The 26,990-nt window shown below is 41.6% G+C and overlaps 1 protein-coding gene and 1 long non-coding RNA gene across 3 annotated transcripts in view; one reads left to right on the top strand and one right to left on the bottom strand.

Moving 5' to 3' along the window:
- The window catches only part of LMLN (leishmanolysin like peptidase), an 89,756-nt gene extending 82,707 nt beyond the window's left edge, over positions 1 to 7,049 (top strand). Inside the window, exon 17 of one of the 2 annotated variants that reach the window (XM_038583076.1) lies at positions 5,850 to 7,049. In XM_038583076.1, the coding sequence (XP_038439004.1) occupies positions 5,850 to 5,866 (17 nt within the window). In that variant the 3' untranslated portion in view covers positions 5,867 to 7,049. Of the gene's footprint in view, positions 1 to 52; positions 3,958 to 5,849 lie in introns of those variants that run through there. The other variant, XM_038583074.1, reaches the window with a different exon arrangement.
- LOC119867349 overlaps positions 6,308 to 26,990 on the bottom strand; it is a 50,277-nt gene continuing 29,594 nt past the window's right edge. Inside the window, exon 3 of the long non-coding RNA XR_005383413.1 lies at positions 6,308 to 6,563. This is a non-coding gene — a long non-coding RNA (uncharacterized LOC119867349). The remainder of the gene's footprint in view (positions 6,564 to 26,990) is intronic.

Here is a 26,990-nt window from a genome sequence, read left to right as displayed (position 1 = left end):
GATTTATTCCAGAAATGTCTCTAGAAAGTCAATTTCTTGTTTTCTACCCTAGATCTCTGTTCCCGTTCCTCTAGCCTGGTAGCCACCCTCTGGCTTCTGCTAGGCAATCTCTTTCCTCTGCTGGCTGGATTTCTTCTGTGTGCATGGCACTAGGAGTGGAAAAGTGAATTCTCAAGACATTCCTTTGTGTCATGTTCTTCCGAACAAAGCACAAAATCTGGGTGAGTGCCAGCCTGTACAGATGGCAGAAGTGATGTTCCTGACTTTGGCTTGGAAGTGTTGACCACAGTCGGACCTTGAAGCAGAACTTCACAGCAGTCACTCTTCAGCAGCAGCCCAACAGCCTCAGAGGTTGGAGGAGGAGAAGGAATTCTAAGTCACCATGTCTTTATCTGTCAAGATATATAACCTGCCTGAAGTTTGCCTTTGAAAATGGGATAATTGGTGAAATTTTCAGAGTGATTACATACCCCAGCATTTTCATTAACCTAAAATGTTGGGAAAGTTCATCAATACTGCAGCAACTTAAAAAACAGCTATTACAAGATTATAAGTTATGAATCCTGTCCTCAAAAGTATAAATTGTCCTTTGACTTACAGATAGTAATTGAATTGGGTTTCTACATCACTGCTGTACCTATATTGAATTTAATAGTTGTGCATGATACACTTAAAACATTGTCCTCATTATTCTAAGAGGCTTTTTTTTTTATTATGTTTTGCTCATCTTATGATTTAACCATGCTTGCCTTTTTCAAACCAGCTATGTGACAGTTTACTACTGAACCATTATGTGTTGGTAGACCCTTCAGTGTATTCTCCAGTAGTTTAATAATGACTTGAAAAACTGTGGGAGCAGAGAGAGAAAAATACTCTGCCCTGTAAGAACATTGAAGACATGCAAACAGAAGAAAACATAATTGTATGTTTTTCAGATAATAATTATGACAACTGTAATCCAGCAAAAACAGAACTATTCCTTTTTGACAAATGAAGATAAATTATGGTACTACATAGGGAGATACGCAGTTACTTGCAAGTATGCTAAGAAATTGTTACAGAAGAATTTCTACTATCTGAAAATCATATATAAGAAGAAAAATATGAGTCAAAACAAGATGGTCTGAATTGTTTACTAATAGCAAAGTGCAGGTTGGGTGTAGGGCCTATTCAGTAGGGCTGCCTTTACCCACAACATAAAACTCAGTCGACAGAAGTCAGAAAATTGCCTGTCCTTTAAAAGGAAGTGATGTTCTTGATTCAGTGTGATTTCTGCCAAGTGCTCTGAATGTCAAAATGAAGAAGTTCAATGAAGCACAGGTAAATGGCAGTAGTAACTATGACTCTGGTAAGGTAGCCAAATGCCCTGTCATCTCATTAGTAACATTTATGAATGGATGAACAAGATTCCCATTGTCACTACCTACTATCCAGCGAAACCACAGACAAGGGACTGGATTTGGCAGGCAAAAACAAACAACGTAAAAGGAGATGATAATTTTTTGCTTCCTTCTTTTGACACTCCTCTTGTTACCACGTAGACTCTCATCCTCAGAAGCAATTCTGCTCTGGTACTAGAGCTTACCACTCCCTCTTAGTAATTCCAATTTGAAATTTATTAATGATTAGTAATGCCCAGTTCTCTATACAGCTAATGAAATCCTGCAGCATTATAAACATAATTCCTGGACAAGATTTTTTTCACTCATTCATTCATTCATTGGTTCTTTAACTCAGCATATAGTTATTGAGCGCTCCATTTAAGAGATTGTGTTAAGTGAGCAAGCAGTATAATTACTAAAAGGTAATTCCAACTGATTATTTGGTATTGGAGCCAAACTACCACCCCAGCATAGAGGAAAGCCGCTTTTTTCTAATGCATAAATTTTAAATATGTATTTGCATGCAGTTTTAAATTGGAGGTATTTGTAAAAAAAAGCTGGGAGTCTCGAGCATAGACAACTTCAGCTAAAGAGAAACTAATAGTAATGGTGTCAGGCCAGTGCTCAGTTTTCTGCCTTTGTCACACTTACTTTAAAAGTCAGAGAAAAGTGTAGAGTGTATTTTTAAAGAAAATCCTAAAACTCTAAATTTATATATCTATTGTGATGAATCATCCTGCAAAGTTGTATAAAGAATTTCACCAAAAATACAATGGATAATATATTTGAGATTCACAGTGGTAGGTTTGATTATATTTTGACTGTTGTGCAGTAATGCCATTTAGGTAGTATTGTTTCCGAGCATGGTGCTTTTTATACTTGAAATATATTTTTGCTTTATTTTTTATTGATATAATTATATTTGCACTAATGACTTTCTGAAGAAAATATTATAGATGACATTTTTTCTATATATATTTATTAAGCTTGGAATCTGATACCCTAGTGTTTTCTCTGCACAAATAAGGGATTTGATGAAGTACGAGGCTAAGAAATCCTGACTTTCTGAGGGTAACTAATGGCTCCTGTGTCTTCCTTCCTCTTCAACGAGTCTTGAGAGTGGTTGCTGATCACCGATTCTTCCTAGTGTACTCCTTGAAGACTTAGAAGGCCACTGAACCTGTAAGAAATATTAAGGGGAACATTTGAGTCACTTAGAATATGACCATGTTCTAAAAACAAACTTAAAATCTGAGATTTTAATGCAGAATTAGTAGGCTAGAATTCATCTTTGAACTGAAGAATTTGAAATGGCCTAAATGTTGGTATCCTGTGGCAGGATGCCCTTTATGTTAACAAAAGTGGTTCACTGAGAAGACTAGCAGACTGCGGCCACTGGTGGAAGTGAGGTGGGAGGAGAAGGAGGAGTGGCTGATCTGGGGACAGACAGTAGAGTCTCTGACTCAAAAAGTGTGGAGTGCATATAAAAACTGACTAGACTACCTCAGTTTTCAGTTCAGATTTAGGTTCATTTTGATAGTATTAATGTCCCAGTTGTCAATAACAAATGAATTTGTTTCTCAGGTTTTCAAGAACAGAATTTACAGGAAGGCAGCAAAAGCCATGTAGGCAGACTTAAGCTGACAGCTTTAAAGAAACTGGCAAGCAGTTAGGGTAGTCTTAATGTAGACCCCTCTAATATTCTCCTGAAGAACGTCCTTTTCCCTTACTTACTTCTTAAGGATATTTATTTTTGTTAAGTCCAAATAGACATTCTTAAAATGTTATAAATTATGCTTGAAATTAGCTTCAGCCTAGTATGTTGGCTTAGAGTTTATCAATATTTGAAGATGAAACAAATTAATGAAGTTTAAGTGACTTTAGGAAGATATATAAATATACCTGAGTATTCTATAAAATTTAGTCAATATTCTCCTCAATATTATAGAAGACTTACTGAATGAGATGAACTGTAAAATGACTAGCTGCTTTCTCAGAGTCTTTCAACTCTAATATTCTATGACTAACACTCATCCAGACTCGGTAGGTCATTGCTGGCTCTGATTGCGTCCTGGAGTATGCCAGCTTGCACATCATGTTCATCACAGTGTCTTGTGCTCAGTGCCGTAGCGCTGTCCGTGTCCTTGGACATTGAGTGGTGAGAGAAGAGCCATCTCTGAGGGCATTTGAGCAGTCCTGGTAGAGGAGATGGACAGTGGTCAGTGACAGCCTCACAGACCCTTTTCACAGTGGGCACTAGTCATTCATGCCATGTCCTTGCAGCCCTGGCTGGAGGACGAATATATTTTAATAACGTCTGTGCTACTCATTCTGAAGAAAGAAATAACCTGAAAGGATGACTTTTTTTTTTTTTTTAATACAGTCAGGATAGGGAAAGAAATGGTAAATTATTTTCTTTTATGTTTACATTTTTGATAAATGAAATAGAAGATTTGAGAACTAATCTTTATTTGTGTTATTGAACTTTACGTGTAATGTATTCCTTAGTAAAAAAAAAAACAAAAAACAAAAAACAAAAAAACAGAACTTTAATAAAAATGGAAACCAATCTGTATCTTGTCTTTACTTACCATCAATTTTTAAAAACTTGGATGAAGAACACAAGCCATGCGCACTATTTGGGGAAGATGAGGAGCTTATTGTGAAATAATTCAATTTCTACTTTAAATGGAGTAAATTATCCTACTTAGAGAATAGGGACAGATCTTATGTAAAGCTATAGTGAGTAGCCCTCCTCAAGTACTTATGTAGGAAAAGGAGCACATTAAAACAATTCAAGTCAAGCTTCTCTGGCTGCAGATTATTCCAGTTGCTTTTGTTTTATGCTGTGACTATGAGTCTCCTTGCATGACCACCCTGGCACATACACATACCACACTCTGGAGTAGCAGCAAGTAGATTGTGGCTTTAGTCTTGGAGTGTGATTCTTCTTCATAACCTGAATGTAGTTTGAGAAAGGAGAATCTATCTCCTGAACATGCTTTCACCATGTGCACTTGGAGCCATTCCGTCCAGTGGCATAGACCCAAACATTTTATGAAGTTGATTTTTTTTTTAAGATTTTACTTATTTATTCATGAGAGACACAGAGAAAAAGAGAGAGGCAGAGACACAGGCAGAGGGAGAAGCAGGCCCCATGCAGGGAGCCTCACGAGGGGCTCAATCCCGGGTCTCCAGGATCAGGCCCTAGGCTGAAGGTGGCACTAAACCAGTGAGCCACCAGGGCTGCCCATATGAAGTTGATTAAACATAGCATGTGTGACCTGATTGTGGGAAATTTTAATAATATTTAGATTTTTTAAGCTTTAAATATCTCCTAAAAGCAACTAAAACTATATGTAATAAATTACTTCAAGTAGCTGAATTAAGCCAGTATTATTTGCATAGCATACTGAAGATAAAGCTGTCTCCATCTTATATATTATACTATTTACCTTTGGGTATGTTCATAAAATATAGCTTATTTCATAGGTTTTATTCATAGACATTAGTATCTTAGACTCAATGCCACTTTAACACTCAATGCCACTAATAGTTAATTTTTTCAATTTAGACAGAAACAGTGACTCAACAACTTTCTGACATTATCACATTTGGAAATACTCAAGTCACAGTATGTGAACACCCCCTGGCTTCCTCTCCCCAACCCCATTAGGTTTCATAGTGACATTTCAAGAGGGCTACAACCAACTTGGAAGAGATTTTCACATGCATTCACACATATGAATGTGTATATTTTGAAGATTTTGATTTATCTGCTTGAGGTCATGAAAATGTAATGTAAGCAAGATAACCACAAAGAATAGAATTTGCTCTATTGTCACATGTCTCAGCACAGTTTGACACCCCAAGCCCCAGAGTCTTAAATCTTTTTTTTTTTTAATTTTTTTTTTTTTTTTTTTTTTTTTATGATAGTCACACAGAGAGAGGAGAGAGGCTGAGACACAGGCAGAGGGAGAAGCAGGCTCCATGCACCGGGAGCCCGACGTGGGATTCGATCCCGGGTCTCCAGGATCGCGCCCTGGGCCAAACGCAGGCGCCAAACCGCTGCGCCACCCAGGGATCCCCCCAGAGTCTTAAATCTTAAACAGGTTATGCCACTATTCTAAAATGATTTAGGGACACCCTGAGTGGTTCAGTTGGTTAAGCATCTAACTTTTTTTTTTTTTTTTTAAGTAGGCTTCATGCTGGGCATGGAGAGCTCAAACTCACAACACTGAGGTCAAGACCTGTGCTGAAATCAAGAGTCGGATGCTGAACCAACTGAACCACCCAGGTGCCCCAAGCATCTGATTGTTGATCTCAGCTCAGATCTTAATCTCAGGCTCATGAGGCCCAGCTTGGAGCCACCTTTAAAAAAATAAATAAAATGATTTGGTTAGTTGTGAAATTGTATGCTTGCTATGAAGTAAATAAAATCTGTAAAATCTGCATTTCTTATCATAGGTTTGACAAAGGAGTGAAGAAGGAGCCAGTAAGTGCTATATAGATGCTAAATAACCTTTAGGGATAAGTATCTTCACAGTGGAAAGAAAAATGAAGAAATGAAATGTCTGAGGCAGGTCAGTGCTCAGACTGAGGTAAGTTAGTGGCTTTGCCACATTAGGATCTTGCCCCAGAACCTCTGTATCAGCACTATGCACCATTCTGAATTTCCACAGATGGGGGATTTTCTCCATTTTTGTCTAATTTATCCTCTCACTCCACCCAAGCATATGGACCATGCCTCCTGCTTCCTCATCATCAATTTAAAACATTCCATTTTCTCAAGTATATGTACATATCTCTTTGGTGGCATCATTGCCTGGGAGCGGTAGTGAGGGGTCCCATCCATGCATCATTTCTTAAAGACTGAGACTGAGGGAGCCAGCAGCCCTCACTAATTTACTAACCTGGTGGAAACCAGAAACTCCTATGCCCCTTCAGTCTGTTCCTGCTATTTTATGATTTCCATGCCACTATTCAGTTTCCAGATCAGGAATGACAGTGTCTGGTGTGGCTGCCCACGCACCGTGGCCCAGGAGGCATAGTAATGAGAATGAGCAGACTGGAATCCACTGAGCTGAGGAACACGGTGGGTCAACTCCAGGGAGGGTAGGTAAGCGAAAGGCATAGATGCAGAAGTCATTTAGTCCAGAGGCAGAAACAGTGAAGGTGAATCTATAGGGGAAAAAGAAGTCCTGGAATTAGTGAAAGATTAGGGAAACAGGACAAGAGAAACGAGTAAATGCAGACTGAGCAGACTGCATTGTGTTGGATGGGAAGGGGCTGCCTTTTATCTGGACTCCCAGGGGTACGTGCACTGAGAGTGCCTTCTGATGCACAGTGGAGAAACTGAATCTAGTGGTAGAACATTGAAATACCATTTGTTGGGTACTTGCATTTAGCACCAACTGTGTCAGGCAGGCACTTACTGGGCCTTCCCGTGGTCCACAAGAAACCAACAGACATGGTCTTTGTCCTGGAGCCAGTGAAGGATGGCGACAACTGAACAAGCATTTACAGGGAAGTATAGGCTTGAAGTTGGTAAGATAAAATGTAAAGCATGGGAGACAGGGAGAGAGCAAGGCTGAAGATACAGGAGACTGAGATAGCAGTAAAGTCAGGCTCTGAGAAGATAGGAACTAGGAGCAGGGCAGCCCGCGTGGCTCAGCGGTTTAGCACCTGCCGTCAGCCCAGGGCGTGATCCTGGAGGCCCAGGATCGAGTCCCACATGGGCTCCCTGCAGGGAGCCTGCTTCTCCCTCTGCCTGTGTCTCTGCCTCTCTCCCGGTATCTCTCATGAATAAATAAAGTCTTAAAAAAAAAGAAAAACTGAGAGCAGCCCATAAGGTATATCGTCCACTGTAAGATGGGACATGGAGGGAAGCAGGAGCACATTTTTAGGTCTGGAGGCTGGAAGCTAGGTCCCTGGCTCTAGAAAGGAAGTCCTCGTCCGCCGTGAATGGGGTTTGAGATTTGAAGAATACTGAAGGCTTAAGCTTTTGCAAAGAGTTTGGGTAGTGACTGTTCTGGGTCCCTGTTTCCTGGAAGACAGTCTGTGCCTTTTCAGTCCATAGAATCAAATCTTTTATTTCACATAATTTTTTTTTAATTTCATCTTTTTATTTACTGTTTTCAGTTTTCCTCTTTTAGGAATATTACGTATTGTCTTCAATTATTATCACTTTTTCTCTACTCCTTAATTTTTTATTTCCTTGTCCTTTTCTCATTTCTGCCCACTGTCTTTTTTAAGGTGTTGTCAACAGCATCTCTTGTCCCTATGCTCCTTTCATTTTTGTTCTCTTTTCTGTGGTTTTACTTTTCTGTTTCCTGAGCCAAAGCTGCCTTCAGTATCCACAAAGCTTAAGATAAGACACTGGACCTCTGGGTATGACTGCAGCTGCCTCTAAGGACTTGGGTCTCCATAATCTCGGTTGCTAAAAAAAAAAAAAAAATCTCGGTTGCTAATAGCTGCAGCAGCAGAAAGATGGGCGCTGCTTCAGGTCTGCTTCTAAAATACTGTGAGTGCATCCAACTGGCAGATCCTAATTTACATACAGAATCCTAACTGCAGGGGAGTGTCAGAAATCTAGTTTAAAGCTTTATATACTCTGTACACAGAGGGATGCAGGAATGGAGATTGAGAGAGCTAACTCAGTATCTACCACAATCTTGTGTTGCAAACACTTTTTTTACAACTTTATTGTTTGTTAGATGAGAGTTTTAGCTCTTTAAATAATTTCCCCTATGGTTTTTGTCTTCGGTGTTATGCTTAGAAAAACTTCCTTACCCTTATTACATGGATTTTTTTTCCACTTTAAAAGATTGTTTAGATTTTTTATTTGGAGAATTACTGACCACAAATAATAAAAATAATTTGGGGTACGTGGGTGGCTCAGTTGGCTAATCATCTGCCTTCAGCTCAGGTCATGATTTCAGGGTCCTGGGCTCAAGCCCTGCATTGGGCTCCCTGCTTGGCTGGGGAGCCTACTTCTCCCTCTACCTCTACTCCTCCCCAACCTCATGTGTGCTCATGCACACACACATACATGCTCTCTCTCTCTCTCTCTCTCTCTCTAACAAATATTTTTTTAAATAATAGAAATAATTTATAGTTTTCACTCTTTAAAATATTATGTAGAGAAAGAAGTAAATGTGCTCCTCCTTCTTCTGGGCCCTTCATTTCTATCCCTCCAGAGGTACCTAAAGGTCCCCAGTTTGGTACATATCCTTTGTTAAATAACAAAATTCAGGGAGAACCTGGCTGGCTCAGTTAGTGGAGCATGTGACTTGATCTCAGGGTTGTGAGTTCAGGCCTCATGTTGGGTGTAGAGATTACTTTAAAAAAAAAAATCTAAAAACAAAATTCAACTGAGTAAATTTGAAGCTCTCATTGGCTTTATTCAAAGATTCATAAATCAGGCAACATCCCCTCTAACAAATAGGAGCTCCAAGAAGCTGTGCAAAATGGAAGGATTTCGTAGGGAGAAGGGGGTGGAAAGGAAGTTTCTAGCAAAGAGTGGATTGAGGCAAAGTCACAATGCTTTGAGGAAAGATGGGAGTCTCTCAGATGGATTACCTCACTAGTGCTGACCAGGTAATTCAGATTGACTAGTTGGTTATAGTCCTGAGAGAAGTTGAAACTTCAGTTAGGTTAGGTTGGTATTGCTGTTGTGAGACTTAGCACAAATTACCTCATTTTGGGCCTGTTGTTTCTTTTCTAACACTTTTCAAATTTGACTATTATATATATGCATAAATGTACACTAGGTATGTAACTTTAAAAATAAAAGTGGTATCCCTCTACTCCCTCTACCCAAAACAGTAATTGCTTACTGGTTCAACACAGTAATCTTTCCAGGTCTTTAAACTTAGGTTTACCTTATAGTTTATAATAATTTTGGTACTCATTATGAATGTGGCATCATTTATTTAATCACCTATATTTTATTCTGGTTCTTTTCTTTTTTTTTTTTTTTATTTATTCTGGTTCTTTTAAGTTTTATATTTTGTTCTTTAATATGGTAGGAATTTTTTTTTTTTTTTTTTTTTTTTTTTTTTTTTTAGAGAGAGAGAGAGAATGTGCATTGGGGAGTAAGGGGAACAGGCAGAGAGGGAGAGAGAATCTTAATCAGGCTCCATGCCCAGCATGGAGCCCAGTGTGGGGCATGATCTCACAACCCTGAGATCGTGACCTGAGCCAGAATCAAGAATCAGACTCTTTTTTTTTTTTTTTTAAACTTTTATTTATTTATGATAGACACACAGTGAGAGAGAGAGAGAGGCAGAGACACAGGCAGAGGGAGAAGCAGGCTCCATGCACCGGGAGCCCGACGTGGGATTCGATCCCGGGTCTCCAGGACCGCGCCCTGGGCCAAAGGCAGGCGCCAAACCGCTGCGCCACCCAGGGATCCCCCAAGAATCAGACTCTTAACTGACTGAGCCATTCAGGTGCCCCAACAGGAATTAATTTTGACATTTGGCCTGAGGGAAGGATTCTAACTTAGTTTTTTTTCCAAGTACAATTCTAATGTCATTTTTTAAAAAGATTTTATTTATTTCTTTATTTATGAGAGACCGAGAGAGAGGCAAGGCAGAAACATAGGCAGAGGAAGAAGCAGGTTCCCTGCAGGGAGCTGGATGTGGGATTCGATCCCAGGACCCTAGGATCATGACCTGAGCCAAAGGCAGATGCTCAACCACTGAGCCATCCAGGCGTCCCTACTGTCATTTATTGAACTCTTTCTACTCTAAAGAGGAATAGATTTTTGAAGGGTCATGGAAGATACTTCCCTGGAAAAGAAAGCAAAATGGCCCAATGTGCAAAAGAATTCAAGCATAAAAATCCAAAATTCACCCCTTCCCAGAAATTATTCCACTTCCTTCCCAGGTTCATATATGCCTTTCTCATCATTAGAAAGCAGCATGGCTTTGAGATTGGCCTAATCCTATAGGTCTGCATGCTTCAGCTCTGCCTTGGCACCCTTTGGTAGTGGTTACACTAGATTAAAGGGCTGACCCTGCGAATTATCCACTGTTATGTACTGGGTGATTCTTCAGGCATACTCTGAATGCCCTAGCTGGCTTCCCCTCCCAGCATATTTGGGAAACAGAGACAAACAAAGGAAACCTGAAAAAGAAAGACAATTTGAACCTGCTATCCACCAGTGCAGAGATTATGTGAAGTAGTGTAATATGTGAATTTTTTGGTAGTTAACATAAGGTGTGTTAAAAAGAAAACCACAGACCCAAAATGGTGCCTCTTGAGCTAGGCCAAGTCACCAAACTAGAGTTTAATACCTAACCTAAGTTCAATTCCAACCTCCCCAGGAAAAGTTTTAACTAGTCAGTTGGGAATTTTCCAAAAAGCACCAATGAGGTCATCTGTTGTCTCTACCTTCTCCATCCCCCAAAAGGAAGATGAAGTCATCTGCATGGTAAGACCTCCTGCCCTTCTCCATCCGAGAAGGTGATCTTGCCTAAAACAGTCCTTCCTTATCTTTTGCTAATAATTTTCCTTCTCATGAACTCCCCTCTAGTTGTTAGATGGGACGCTGCCAGATTCATGAATTGCTTAAGAAAGCCAATTAGATCTTCAAATTTACTCATTTGAGTTTTGTCTTTTAACAAGTGGTAAATAAGAGCAAAGGCTTTGGTAGCAGAGAGATCTGGCTTTAAGACCGAGTAAGTTTTTTGTGACTTGGAGTCCTTCTGTATATATATTGTAGCTCAAGGGGTGCCTGGGTGGCTCAGTCGGTTAGGTGTCCAGCTCTTGATTTTGGCTCAGGTCACAATTTCAGGGTTGTGAGATGGAGCCCTTTGTGGGGTCATGCACTGGGTGTAGAGCCTACTTAAGATTCTGTCTCCCTTGGGATGCTTGGATGGCTCAACGGTTGAGTGTCTGCCTTCCGCTCAGGTCCTAATCCCAGGATCCTGGATCAAGTCCCACATCAGACTCCTTGCAGGGGGCCTGCTTCTCCCTCTGTCTATATCTCTGCCTCTCTCTCTCTCTCTCTCTCTCTCTCTCTCTCTCACTCTCTGTCTTTCATGAATAAATAAATAAATAAAATCTTTTAAAAATAAAAAGATTCTCTCTTTCCCTCTTCTTCTGTCCCCCTCCTAAAAAAAAAAAAAAAATGGTAGCTCAAAAAATTTATCTTTCTCTCAATGGAGTTAATAGCCTCTATTCTAAAGTAGGGAAAATGTTCATTAAATATTTATCAAAATTGTTACAAGAAGCAGGAACCACTTTTTAACACTGAGAGTGGTTTAATATAGGAATGAGGTGTTTACATTATACTTGGAAGAGCTGGAGAAGGGGGCTTTGTGTTAGTACTGTAAGAATGTCTTCTAGAACAACCTGGAGAACTTGGCTCCATCAGAGCTGCTGTCTCTTTCGCAAGGAAGGGAAGGTAGAGAATCAGGAAACTGCTCCTACGACTACAGCAACTTTGTCCTTCCTGCCAGGCACAATGGTAGAGCGCTGCTTAACAACACCCCACGTCTCCATGATAAATTTCTTGCAGAGGGGATCCCTGGGTGGCGCAGCGGTTTGGCGCCTGCCTTTGGCCCAGGGCGCGATCCTGGAGACCCGGGATCGAATCCCACGTCAGGCTCCCGGTGCATGGAGCCTGCTTCTCCCTCTGCCTATGTCTCCGCCTCTCTCTCTCTCTCTCTCTCTCTCTGTGACTATCATAAATAAATAAAAATTAAAAAAAATTTTCTTGCAGAAAATTAGCCAGGCATCCAAAGTGATCTCTTCCTTCCCAGCCCTATAGGAGTGATTCTAGATGATGAATCTAATCCATATGCACAACTTCACTATAAGACTATCAATCACAAAAGGAACTCAGGTCAAAACAATAGAAAAGAGCTTTCCATCCTGTAACCAAATTCAAACTGTGGGGGTTTTGTGCATTCAGAAATATGTATGTAAATATTGCCTACATTTGTAAATAAGGGCATAGTGGTCAAAAAATACTTGGAAGCATTATTATCTTTTTTTAGAGGACAGGAAGGGGCAAAGAGAGAAGGAAAGAATCTTTTTTTTTTTTTTAGAAGGAAAGAATCTTAAGCAGTCTCCACATCCAGCATGGACTTGATCTCATGACCCTGAGATCGTGACCTGAGTTGAAATCAAGAGTCTGATGTTTAACTAACTGAGTCACCCAGGCGCCTCTAGGAGCATTATTACAACAGGGGCAGGGAGCAGGCCCTTACTCCACTCTATCAGCCCACACTTTCCAAATTGAAGTCTGTCTCAAGTCTCAGCCCAGGCATCACATGTTGCAGAAAGCCTTCCCTGGCCTGTTGGCCTCCTTACTGTAGTGTAGGATGGAGGCTTCTCCTTCTCTGTTCTCATGCTGGATGGCCATCATATATTTGATAGTTTGTGTTCCTCCTTATGCTGTGAACAACACTGAATAACACTGTTATTTTTATTCCCAGCATATGGAGAGGTGGTTAATAAACATAAAATAGAAAATTCTTCTTTATTCCTATGATTGTTAAAAGGGAAGCTTTGTTTTTGTTTTTGTTTTTTTTCCTCCCAACTATGGTCCCTGGCAGACGTAGAACCAGTAGGTCCCAGCTCTCCATAGTGTTCTGCACCCCCCAGGCATCATGGAAACACATCATAAATATTTTGCAGGTGGCAAAACCTCTCCTCAGTATGATTGCCATAAAAATGGAAAAGTGACTAGAGAGTACATTAAGTTTTCCATTAAGTGAGTCTCCTCTCTAAATTGGCTGAGAGCCCAGGCTGAATTTCATAGCTAAGCCAAACACTCCCACCAAGAGACACAACTGTGGTCCTCAACCTATCCAGAGACTCTGTTCCCATTAGGACTTCTGTCCTCTGGAAGTGTTTATCCTTTTTGAATACAAAGTATTCAGCCAGAAGGCTACTTTGCACACTACCCTGCACTACCACCACCCCCAAACTATGTGAAGTAGTAATGAAATCATACCATAGCTCTCCAGGAAAGGGGAAAGAATCACTGGATCCCTGAAGAATACATTGGCAAAAATGTGTCCCAACAGAAGACAGCATTGGGTATCTATGAATCCAGCCCCCAGGGTCTCAGTATTCTAGAACCCACCCTGGAAGAAAAGGTAAATAGAAGAAAAAAACAGGAGAGTGAAGAAATAGAAGACATGACATGGTTCTTTCAAAATTAAGTCAAACAAAGGAATATGGGTAAGAATTTCAGTGGATTCTTCTCAGGAGAGAAGTGGGTAGAGTGATGGCTTTGCTAAAAAACTTTGGTGGTTTCAGGAAGTACTCAAAAGCATTTTAGTCTTAGAGTCACACTTTTCCCCTGCAAAAGAAAATTATTCCCTCCCAAATATAAAAATAAAGAGCACATTATGATAATTTAAACAAAGGAAAGAGGAACATCCAGCTGACTCAGTAAGCAGAGCATGGGACTCTTAATCTCAGGGTCATGAGTTCAAGCCCAACATTGGGGCAGCCCCGGTGGCGCAGCGGTTTGGCGCCGTCTGCAGCCCGGGGTTTGATCCTGGGGACCCTGGATCGAGTCCCATGTCAGGCTCCCTGTGTGGAGCCTGCTTCTCCCTCTGCCTGTGCCTCTGCCCCCCTCTCTCTCTGTGTCTCTATGAATGGATAAATAAAATCTTTAAAAACAACAACAACAGCATTGGGTATGGAGCCTACTTTAAAAAAAAGGAGGGAAAGAATAAAGAAAACAAAAACTTTGCCACTCAGAAAACTCACATTTAATTTGCCAAACATCCCTTCAGTTATTGTTCTAAATCTACACACTTATATCCGTACATATATACACACAACTTTCCACAATGGGTCATGGGATCCTATTTTTATCAACTACTTTTAATTTTTATTTTGTTGTGTTTAATACTTTTGCTCAGAAAAGTCACATCAGAGTAGTTTAAAAGTTTTATTACATTTGATAAAAAGTAAATGCTAATTTTTCCAAATGTATATGATTTGATTTCTTTCATTACTAAAATTCATATACAATTTATACATACATATACTGGAAATTCATCTTATAAGTTAAAATATACCAAAAGACATTTTCAAGTAAAATTTCTGTTGATAGTATAGATTTAAAAGTATGTCTACGGGATCCCTGGGTGGCGCAGCGGTTTAGCGCCTGCCTTTGGCCCAGGGCGCGATCCTGGAGACCCGGGATCGAATCCCACGTCAGGCTCCTGGTGCATGGGGCCTGCTTCTCCCTCTGCATATGTCTCTGCCTCTCTCTCTCTCTCTCTCTCTCTCTCTCTCTGTGTGTGACTATCATAAATAAATAAATTAAATAAATCTTTAAAAAAATAAAATAAAATAAAAAAATAAAAGTATGTCTACTATTCATAAAATGTATAGAAATGAGATAGCATTTGCAGAATATGCTTAGGAAATAAATAGACTGATCTTAGGTGGTCACAAATGGACCCAAGATTTCACAAAAATTTGAGCCTAACATTGATATTTCCTTAAAAAAAATACAGTGAATATCTCCTCCGTTGAACAGAGGTATTTATCCATTTTTAACAAAACTATCACATTCCCTCCTAGACAGATATGATTTGTTGCCATTATAATAATGTTGTAGTGAGATAACATTATTTTCCTGGTTACACTGTACCCAACATGGGAAGAAATGCTTTCCAAGTTAATTAAAGGCAATATAACCAACCTATGCACTTTAAAGAATATTGCAACATCACATTTTATTACAGTTCATTCAAATTCTAATAATGCAACAGTAGATGGAGAGGAGAGAAAGACATTTCTAGTCAACCAACGTGATATAATTGCTATCATATTACTTCAGAAGTAGATTTTTTTTAAGTTTATTATTTAGTGATATCTACATCCACCATGGGGCTTGAACCCATGACACTGTTATCAAGAGTCACAAACTCTTCCAACTGAGCCAGCCAGGTGCACCGGTGGTATTTCTGACTGTATTTCAAATGACAAACAGGTGAGACATTCTGCCTTGCATAACCAAATACATTTGGAAATTTCACTTTTCTATGCCAAAGGGACAATATATTTCCTAATCAAGTAAAACAAGACATTGCCTCAACTAGGGATCTGAGTATTTATTTTTTTTCTAGAAATGAAGTACAACAGACATACATACACAGTTTTACTTTTTATTTATTTTAAGATTTTATTTATTTATTCATAAGAAACAGAGAGAGAGAGAGGCAGAGACATAGGCAGAGGGAGAAGCAGGGTCCATGCAGGGAGCCTGATGTGGGACTCGATCCCAGGACTCCAGTATCACACTCCGAGCCTAAGGCAGACGCTCAATCGCTGAGCCACCCAGGCATCCCACATACACAGTTTTATATAATAGAGGCATGATATCCTATTTTTATCATCTTTGTCCTTCATTAAATAGATCATGGACATGTTTTCTTGATAGTGTACATAATGAACATTGTAATTTTTAATGGCTGCATTGTGTTCCATTGTACCTCAATAGCATAATTTATTTCACCAATTCCTTATTGATGTGTTGATGTATTGTTATTTAGTTTGTTTCTACTGGGAACATCCTGTACATGTATGTTCTTTTTAATTCTTCTCTAATTTCCTGGTTGACCCATTCATCTTTTAGTAGGTTGCTCTTTAACCTCCATGTGTTTGAGTTTCTTCCAAATTTCTTCTTGTGATTGAGTTCTAGTTTCAAAGCATTGTGGTCTGAAAATATGCAGGGGACAATCCCAATCTTTTGGTATTGGTTGAGACCTGATTTATGACCCAGTGTGTGGTCTATTCTGGAGAAAGTTCAACATGCACTTGAGAAGAATGTGTATTAGGTTGCATTTGGATGGAAAGTTCTATATATATCTGTGAAATCTATTTGGTCGAGTATATCATTTAAGGACCTGTTTTTTTTGGTGATATTCTGCTTAGAATATCTGTCATTTGCTGAAAGTGCTGTGTTGAAGTCTCCTACTAGTAGTGTATTATTATCTAAGTATGTCTTTACTTTGGTTATTAATTGATTGATACACTTGGCAGCTTCCACATTAGGAGCATAAATATTCATGATTGTTAGGCCTTCTTCTGGGATAGACCCTTTAAGTATGATATAGTGTCCCTCTTCATCTCTTACTACAGTCTTTGGGATAAACTAATTTATCTGACATGAAGATTGCTACCCCAGCTTTCTTTTAAGGACCATTTGAATAGTAAATGGTTTTCCACCCTATCATTTTCAGGCTGGAAGTGTCCTTAGGTCTAAAATGAGTCTCTTGTAGACAGCAAATAGTTGGGTATTGCTTTTTTTATCCAGTCCAATACCCTGCATCTTTTGATGGGATCATTTAGCCCATTCACATTCAGAATAACTACTGAAAGATATTAATTTAGTGTCATCCTATTACCTATTCAGTTCCTGTTTTTGTGGATTGTTTCTTTGGGTTTCCTCTTTCTTTTACAGGGTCTTCCTTAATATTTCTTGCAGAGCCAGTTTGGTGATTACATATTTTTTCTGCCTATCCTGGAAGCTCTTTCTCTCTCCTTCTATTCTGAATGACAGCCTTGCTGGATAAAGTATTCTTGGCTGCATGTTCTTCATTTAGTACATTGAATATATCATGCCAGCCCTCTCTGGCCTGCCAGGTCTCTGTGGAGAGGCCTGTTGTTAATCTGATATTTCTCCCCATATAAGTTAAGAATCTCTTGTCTCGAGTTGCTTTAAGAATTTTCTCTTTGTCTTTGAAATTTGCAAGTTTCACTATTAAATGTTGAGGTGTTGAATGGTTTTTATTGATGGGCGGGGGGCGACGTCCTCTCTATCTCATGGATCTGAATGCCTGTTTCCTTCTCCAGATTTGGGAAGTTCTCAGCTATTATTTGTTCAAACATACTTTGTGGTCCTTTCTCTCTCAGTCTCTTCTGAAGCCCCAATTAGACGTATATTCTTCCTTCTCAAGCTATCATTCATTTCCCTAAGCCTTTCCTTAGGGGCTATTGTTTTTATCTTTTTTCCTCAGCTTCCTTTCTTACCATCAACTTATCTTCCTTCTATGTCACTCACTCTCTCTTCCACCTGATTTACCCTAGCAGTTAGAACACCCAATTTGGATTGCATCTCATTTGTTTTTAATTGCAACCTGATTAGATCCCAATTCTGCAGTAATAAAGTCTCTAGAGTCCTTTATGCTTTTTTCCAGAGCCAACAGTAACTTTAAAGTTGTTTTTCTGAATTGAATTTCTGACATTGTATTGAAATCCAAATTCTGTAACTCTGTGGCAGAGAGTATTGTTTCTGGTTCTTTCTTTTGTGGTTAATTCTTCCTTCTAGTCATTTTGTCCAGTGCAGAGTGGCTGTATGAGTGAGCTGAGTCAAAAATATCAACCATGACCTAAGTAAAATAGACCCTAGATGATTCCAAAGAAGTCAGAGACCAGAAAATAAAAGAAAAAGAAGAACAGAACAAAATAAAACAAAAGGACCACTACAGTGAAAAACAAAATTTAAAACAAAGTCATAAAAATAAAAAGCCAAGGGATCCCTGGATGGCACAGTGGTTTAGCGCCTGCCTTTGGCCCAGGGCGCGATCCTGGAGACCCGGGATCGAATCCCACGTCGGGCTCCTGGTGCATGGAGCCTGCTTCTCCCTGCCTATGTCTCTGTCTTTCTCTCTCTCTCTCTCTGTGACTATCATAAATAAATAAAAATTTAAAAAACAAAAATAAAAAATAAAAAATAAATAAAAAGCCAAAAACAAAAGAACAATAAAAAAGAAAAAAAGTAAAGAGAATAAAAGGTGGAGGGATGTTGGTGGTGAGGAAGTAGTAGTGGAGAGACAATGTAGTCTACCTGAGGGGTCCTAGAAGGTGATCCTCTTGGTTCTGAGTGTATTTTGTTTTGTATGTTAGAAGATGCTCAATCCCAAATTTATATAAGCCAGCAATACTTATATAAAGCTCCAACATTGACCACAAAAACATAAAGATAGGAGGGGGGCAGAATGGGAAAGAAGAGAGAATATAATCTCACAGAATGAACCAACACAGTGTTCCACTTGGTTCTGGGTGTATGTTGGTCGTGTGTTAGTAGCTACTAACTTCCACCATTGTAAAACAAAACAAGGCAGAAAAAAACAAAACACAAATAACCGTATCTTGTATATATACCAAAATTAAATTGAATATGTTGAAGGGAACCCAGAAGTGAAAAATATATCTAAGACATGCAATTGTAGGAATATGAAAGTCAAAAGGGGAAAAAAAATGAGTTGGTAAAATATCGTAGTTAAGGTGGAAAAAGAAAAAATATTGGAAATTTTTAGTCTGATATAAAAACGAGTCCTGGGATCCCTGGGTGGCGCAGAGGTTTGGCGCCTGCCTTTGGCCCAGGGCCCGATCCTGGAGACCCGGGATCGAATCCCACGTCGGGCTCCCGGTGTATGGAGCCTGCTTCTCCCTCTGCCTGTGTCTCTGCCTCTCTCTCTCTCTCTCTCTCTCTCTGTGACTATCATAAATAAATAAAAAAAAATTTTTTAAAAAGGAATTAAAAAAAAAACAAAAAACGAGTCCTAATGGAAAAAGAAAAAAGAACAAGAAAAAGGACCCTCTAGTTCTATATACTATTTTCCCTCAGTCCTGGAGCTTTCCAGTGCTGCTTGTTCAGTAAACTTGCTCTTCCCCTGTCCTTCCAGCCATTCTTCTGGGGAGGGGCCTGCTGTGCTGGTTCTCAGGTGTCTGTGCCTGGTCGGAGATGCCCCACCCCTGCCAGGTGCTGGGCTCATTGGGGGCTGTTTATCCTGTGAGTCCTCTGTTCCGTGGCGGCCTCACCTCTCCCAGGCACAGAGTGAAACAAAGAGGAAAAACACAAATGGTGGCCAGATTTCCAGCTCTGGAGTCAGCTCCCCACAAGTGCCTAACCGCAGTCTCCCAGTCTGCTATGGCCTGGATGCTCCTGGGGTCAGGCCTGGGTACACTGACCTGCACAGCTTGGGGGACGCCCAGCGGCAGGAGGGTTCTGACTGTCCTGTGCCCTCCCTGCTTGTCTGTCCCGGGGAATGCAGGATCATCAGTTGTGTCTGCCTGGGTGCCTTGGGATCCGGGGCCCTGTGCCACTTGACCCACGCTCCCGGGGGGCCGCCTCTCCCAACAGGGAACAGAGTACAGCCACCTCTGCCCGTTGCCAGCCTCTGGGGTAAAGGCAGCTCCGGAGCCAGCCGGCCTGACCGACCGGCTTCTCCCCGGTGCCCCGAGGGCTGCGGTGTCCCAGCCCTTTACCGAGATCAGCGGCAGTGTGCCATGAGCTCTACTCCAGGTGCCCTCCCCTTATAGTGACTCCGAGAATCTGGAGGCGTCCCTGCCCCTCCTGTGATCCTGCCTGATTTCCCTGCTAAGCACTTTTCCCGCTGGGAAAACTCTGGCACAGATTTTTAAAGTTCCCACTTCTCCAGGGCTGGGCTTTCCTGTCTGCCCCACTTTAGCCTGGCTCCTCGCAGGGCCTCTCCCCCACTTGATTCTTTTTTATTTTTTATTTTTCGCCTTCCTACCTTGTTAGAAGCAAAAACTTCTCTCTAGCATTCCAGCTGGTCTCTCTTTAAATCTCAGGTCAAATTCGTAGTTGTTCAGTTTTGAAAGTTTTTTTTTTTTTTTTTTTTTTTTTTTTAATTTTTTTTTAAATTTTTTTTTAAATTTTTATTTATTTATGATAGTCACACAGAGAGAGAGAAAGGCAGAGACACAGGCAGAGGGAGAAGCAGGCTCCATGCACCGGGAGCCCGACATGGGATTCGATCCCGGGTCTCCAGGATCGCACCCTGGGCCAAAGGCAGGCGCTAAACTACTGCGCCACCCAGGGATCCCTCAGTTTTGAAAGTTACCTAGGTAAGTTTGTGGGGCCAGATGAGTTGAGGACCCCAGCTCTTCTGCCATCTTGCCTCCCCCCCATATTTCTTCTTTTGACATGCATATTCAATTTTGACCATTTTTCCATTAGAAGTGTTTTCCTTTTTTTTACTGACTTGCAAGTAAGTAAGTGCGTTATGCATATTAGGACTAGGAACCCTTTGCCTATCATTGACATCTGCCTTTAGAGATTTCCTCTTCTGAGAGCTCCTCAGCCCTGACCCCATCACCCCAATACCCCCCTTGCTTTATGTTCTGTACCCCCTTGGGGCTTTCTCCCCTGTGCCACAGTCTTCTATCACAGTGATTTCAAAGCAGGGGGTTTGAGCAGTTCCTTAAAAGTCTTCCCTTGCTCCTCATTTATGCACCATAGAGAAGAATGTGGAAAATCAGAGTAAATTTGAGGTAAGATGAGTAATTTCCACTTCTCCTTCTCCTCACTCCCCAACCTCACATTTCCTGGCTTTCCAGACCAGCCTTTCCTTTTACCTCTCACGTGGAAGTGTCCCTTTTCAGAAATGTAATCAAAACAGAGACAAGTACGTTGACTTAGCCCTGAACTGTTAGTGTTGGGTAGGTGGCAGGATACAGGGAGGAGACTTCGCTTCACTTCCCATCACTGGCAAGTACCCTCATCTGAAGAAGGAAGATGATTTACCAATCTCATAGGTTTGTGAAAGGAAGGAAGGATTGACTGAGATAATATATGTGAAACAGCAGAGTGTCTGGCATATGGCAGCTATTATTGTCACTATTGTGTTATTCTTACTATGATGATGATGGTGTTGGTGATGGTTCTCACCGTCTCTCCAGGCCATTGTAGATGAGACATGCAAAAGCAAAAACAGCATGAGTAATGAAGCTCATTACTTCATTTTGAAGAATCAAAAATGATGCACCTGCACCCGCACTTGTAGCCCCTCAATTTGGGGATTTTGTTTTCCGGGGTGTACTTTTAAGTAGGATATAGGATGAGTACATGAGACATGATCAGACACTCCCAGAATACCCCCTTTTAGATGACAAGATTCTATTCATCATCCCTATGGCTCATGATGCCCTACTGTTCTCCTTCACCCAGTCCCTCTGGGATGACTCTCTGAGGCAGATAACCCCTTTGCTTTCCTAACCTTCGTATATTTGTACTTCTCGTACCTCTGTGTAGTTTTCTTTGGGTTTTGCTTTTCTCTGTGCATTCTGTCTTTTGTGCATTATGCTCCCTGCATGTCCTCCTCCATCCCTCCTCCGTTTTCTTTCCTCTCTTATCCTCTCTTCTTGCACATCTTCCATGCAGGATCTTGTCCCTTTGTGATCCTGTGACCTTCTCTTCTGCACATCTGTGGTGGATGTTGCCTCCATCGGTGCATCTGTTGTAATGTCCAGCTTCTCAGAGGTCACACTGGACACCAGCGTGTGACACCAGAGTTCTCAAAAATTCTCTGGTTAGAAGGGAGGCAGACGCCACTGTTAGGGAAGGACAGGGATAGTACACACATAGCCCAAAATTATACAGCCAAGAACAGACTGAAGGAACACCACCCCTCGGAGTCACCATCCCAGTCTCCTCACTGTGAAGGCAGAGAATACACTGTCCCATCAGCCCCTCCATTGTCACTCCCTCCCCTTGTCTACTTTCAATCTCATGGTCCCCCATTTCATTCTACTCCAGTGGGTCTTAAAGTGCTGCACTCATTAGAAGTGCACATTCTTGGGTCCCACCCAGACCTACTGAATCAGAAACTGCAGGGGTAGGTGGGGCCCTGCAATCTGCATCCTGACAAAATCCTCTGAGTGATGCTGTGGCCAATTCAAGTTTGCCAACCTCTGCCCTAAACGCTCTTGTGCTTTTTACCAGCATCCACCTGGTAAAATGCTAACTCTGGAGGAACCCAATTATCTAGGCCTTACCTGCACCTGGGCAGCTGAACCCTGCAGGAGAAAAGCACTCAGCTGGGTATTAATTGATGTCATTATAAACTCAGTCACTATCCTCAACGGGATTCTTCCCAGCAATCTTCTTTCTCTAGTCACTTACTCTTCCACCCTTAGCGTTGCCAGAATTAGTGAACAAAAAACAAAACAAAACAGAAAGCCAGAATCCCAGTCAAATGTGAATTAACAGAGAAACATATACTAAAAAATTGCTGTTTCTCTGAAATTCACATTTGACTGAGCATCTCATATTTTTATTTTTATTTTATTTATTTATTTTTTAAGATTTTATTTATTTATTCATGACAGACACAGAGAAAGAGAGAGAGGCAGAGACACAGGCACACGGAGAAGCAGAGTCCATGCAGGGAGCCTGATGTGGGACTCGATCCTGGGTCTCCAGGATCACACCCCGGGCCGAAGGTGGCGCCAAACCGCTGGGCCATCAGGGCTGCCCTATTTTTATTTTTTAAAGATTTTATTTATTAAAGACACATGTCATTCATGAAAGATACACAGAGAAAGAGGCAGAGACACAGGCAGAGGGAGAAGCAGCTCCATGCCAGGACTCTGATATGGGATTTGATCCCGGGTCTCCAGGATCTTGCCCTGAGCCAAAGACAGGCACTAAACCACTGAGCCACCCAGGGATCCCGCATCTCATATTTTTATTTGCTAACTCTGACAATGCTAACTCAGAGGTATATACAGTCAGTAGGCAGGCAGTGGGGAAGAGAAGCTGGATCTAAGGTGGGAGAGAGCAAGCTCATTTTGGAGCCAAAAGATGAAACTGCAACAGCCCTTGTTGGCTCTGCCCTTGATGGTATGGATGTCCTGCAGAAGCTGGGACCCTTCATCAGAGTGCGAAACACACCTGGCCCAGAAGCCAGAGATGCTGGAGGAGGATACCAGGGAAGCTGGAGCCGTTGTAGGCCTAGGCCTAGCTGCTTCCTCACAGCAGCAAGGTGAGCCAACAAATAAAGGACAATGTGTGTAAGCTACAGAATGGCCGTTCCTTCACGTCTGCCCTCATTCTCAAGAATCTGCCACAAGAATCTTTCATGGATCATCCTAACTGGAAACACACATGGAAGGGAATTTTGGGAAAGTACTCAATGTAAGCCAAGTGACACGTTGTAATCTATCACACTCATCCTCCATTTTAAAAAGAGGTTCAAGGAACAGCTGGCAGTGGGGATCCCTGAGTGACTCAGTGGTTTAACGCCTGCCTTTGGCCCAGGGCGCGATCCTGGAGTCCCAGGATCAAATCCCCTATCAGGGTCCTCGCATGGAGCCTGCTTCTCCCTCCTCCTGTGTCTCTGCCTCTCTCTCTCTCTCTATGTCTATCATAAATAATAAATAATTTTTTTTTAAAAAGGAACACCTGGCAGGCTCAGTCTGTAGAGCATGTGACTCTTGATCTCAGGGTCATGAGTTTGAGCCCCACATTGGGTGTAGAGATTGCTTATAAATAAAATATTTTTTAAAAAATATTTTATTTTTAAATATTTTAAATAATAAAAAAGGCTCACTGTTGAGTATCAAGGACAAATGAATAATTTACATAGAAATAGCTGTATTTTGTTGAATGCTTACTACTTGAGTGTTTCTCATAATACTCTTTTTTTTTTTAAGATTTTATTTATTCATGAGAGACACAGAGAGAGAGAGAGGCAGAGACACAGGCAGAGGGAGAAGCAGGCTCTATGCGGGGAGCCCGATGTGGGACTCGATCCCGGGTCTCAAGGATCACACCCTGGGCCGAAGGCAGGCGCTCAACCACTGAGCCACCGGGGCTGCCCTCTTAATACCCTTTACATATATTTTACTTACATAGATATATGCACATACCCATTGCAAACACGATCTCATTTAGTCCTTGTAACAATTCTACAGTTGGTATTACTCATACCATTTTACAGACAAAGAAACTAAAGGTGGAAAGGTGGAGAAATTTTCTCATGAACACACAACACACGAGGGGCAAAGCTGTGATTTGAAGCCAAGTCTCTTTACAGCCTGTTCCTAACCATTAAGCTCTGTGCTCACCCAGCCTCCCAACAAACTGTAGACCTTATTATTTCATAAGCACTAAATCTGCACTCTGTTCACAGGCCACCTGGGAAACTCATGCACTAGCGCTCCTCAGTGATTCATACTTGACTCCATTGGTTAGGGAAGAAGTTCTTTTTTTGAGGGGGGTGGGGAGGGGGGAGAAGTTCTTGAAGCTCTCATCACACTCCCTGAGACTCACTCCCTGAGACTCAACTCCCTTGGGTTGGAGTCCCAGCCCTTTCGCTTAATGGTTCAGTGGCCTTGGGCAAGTTACTTAACTTTCTTCAGCCTCACCCTCCTGTGGGTGAGGGCTGATTCCCATCTTACAAAACTGTGAAGGGAAGATGCTATTAACACTGGGAAATTATCTGCCACAGTCTGGTCATCCTTGTTCTCCACAAATGGGACTTTCCCCCTTCCTCAGTGGATTTGCTACCATTGCCTACATCTTGTCTGAAGACCCTAATCTTGTCTCCTGTCAGGTTCGTATCTCCTATTTCCCACCAGGAAATACAGCCACCCCTAAATTATCTTACATCTGAACCACTATGCAGTTTTTCAATACCATCTTTCTAGCCCTCAAGCTCACTTCCTTAAAAGCACTTCCATTTCTTGTCTCCTGCCTTGTTCAGACATTGCATGTGCAACATGACTACTCTTTTCTGAGGAAATAATCTCAATCATCTCAATGCTCTCAATTCCCAGTGCGTATTTTAAAAAGTATATTGGCAAGCTTGCGTAAATCAGAGCAGAATGATCAGGATGGCGGAGGCCTGGAAAGTGGCCTAGTAGAATGATCATATATATTTATTATAAAGAAAATAGGGATTTTTCTTTTTTAGAACAGAAGCCTAAGAGTTGTCATTGGGGGATCCCTGGGTGGCGCAGCGGTTTAGCGCCTGCCTTTGGCCCAGGGCGCGATCCTGGAGACCCGGGATCGAATCCCACGTCGGGCTCCCAGTGCATGGAGCCTGCTTCTCCCTCTGCCTGTGTCTCTCTGCCTCTCTCTCTCTCTGTGACTATCATGAATAAATAAATAAAATCTTTAAAAAAAAAAATAGAGTTGTCATTGGGAAGAGAAGGTCCTTTCTCTTTGGGCTTCAAAGTGCAGACTTGATCCATTGGAAGTGGGTTTCTGCTGAACATAAGGAAATTTTGAGGATTAGAGTTTTTGCCCTTGGGTGGGTGCAGTCATTTGGGGTTCTTCATCCATCTCATCTACTTGCTCTTTGCATTCTCATTCCTGCCCAGAGGACGAGAATTTCAGCAAAAAGATACATCCAATTGCTGTGGGAATCGTAGGGAAATGGCTCGCTGAGCTTCAAATGTGTACATACTAGCACCTCTGTTGAATGACCCTAGACTTACTGAAATCCTATCCTACTCATTTTGGACCTGTTTGAAACCTGGTTTCCCAGCACCAATAATATGAAAACTGAAGGCTGCGGATGGCAAACAGGAGTTTGTGATTCCCCTCTGAGCCCACCAGAGACCTGAACTCATAATAGTGCCTTAAATAATAGTATACACTTTAGTGTATCTAGCACTTTTATTTTTAGCCTGGAGAGCCCCCGTTTCAGACTATTTGGGTCCTAATTTACTTTCCTTACCTAAGCAACATTAGCAAGACAGCCTTATCTTTTAAAATGGCCTTTCTAGGGGGACCCCGGGTGTCTCAGCGGTTTAGTGCCTGCCTTCAGCCCAGGGAGTGATCCAGGAGTCCCTAGATGGAGTCCTGGGATCGAGTCCCACACTGGGCTCCCTGCATGGAACCTGCTTCTCCCTCTGCCTGTGTCTCTGCCTCTCTCTCTCTCTCTCATGAATAAATAAAATCTTTAAAAAAATAACAATAAAAATAAAATAAAATAAAATAAAATAAAATGGCCCTTCTGCTCTTAAGAATATGAGGACCAGGATAAGGGGACTTGGCAATCTCAGAGATAAGGGGCAGATGGGCCCTGCTGGCCTGAATACAGATAGTATGGTAGGATGAAGCTGAGGGGCTCCTGAGGTTAAGCATGGGGAGAAAGGTAGGAAAAGGACAGAGAACAAGAAAGAGGTGCCTAGTCACCCCAAAGGAAACAAAAGTCACCCAATGGGAACAGAAAGAAATATTTCATCTGGGTCTGCCTTTCCCTATCCATTTCGATAGCTATCCCCCATCCAGAATGATATCCTTGTGCTGGCTGGGGTGAAACAAAAGGGGAGCTTCCCATTGTCCCCATGGATCCTTTACCCACCAGCCTTTCCTCTTCACATCTGCTCTCAGCTCTCTTACTGTGTTTTTGCACAACAGTGAATACAATATCCAAGAACTGAAACAAGATTAGGCAGGTAAACTCCCGCGCCAGCCTCTAGACTCCTGTCGGAATTCAGGGAGTGACTCACCAGCTAGGCTTCCATCCCTAGCAACGGCCATAAGAAGCAAGGTTCTCTCTCCTAAATTCTCCAGGCTTTATCTTTTCGTTCAGACCCGAGTGAAATCAAGGAGCCCCAGAACTCTGGACAAACATTTTGAGAAAGGGTTCTCTCTACCCTGCCTCTAGGTCAGCCCTCCCAAACCATATTTCACCCTGACCTCCCCCGACTGCTCCATTTTCCCAGTTTCCTTTTTTTGTTGCATTCAGTTTTCTTCTCTCAATTAGGCATGCAGTCTACACAACAAATTCTGCTTGGCACGGTAGAGTGTGAGTGCATCAACGAGCATTACAGGGCAAGTTTGAGCCCATCTGAACCCAA

Source organism: Canis lupus, chromosome 33, assembly GCF_011100685.1.
Source record: "Canis lupus familiaris isolate Mischka breed German Shepherd chromosome 33, alternate assembly UU_Cfam_GSD_1.0, whole genome shotgun sequence".
In the NCBI taxonomy this organism is placed as follows: Eukaryota; Metazoa; Chordata; class Mammalia; order Carnivora; family Canidae; genus Canis; species Canis lupus.
Note: the sequence above shows the minus strand (reverse complement) of the source record. Positions and strands in the feature narration are given on the sequence as shown.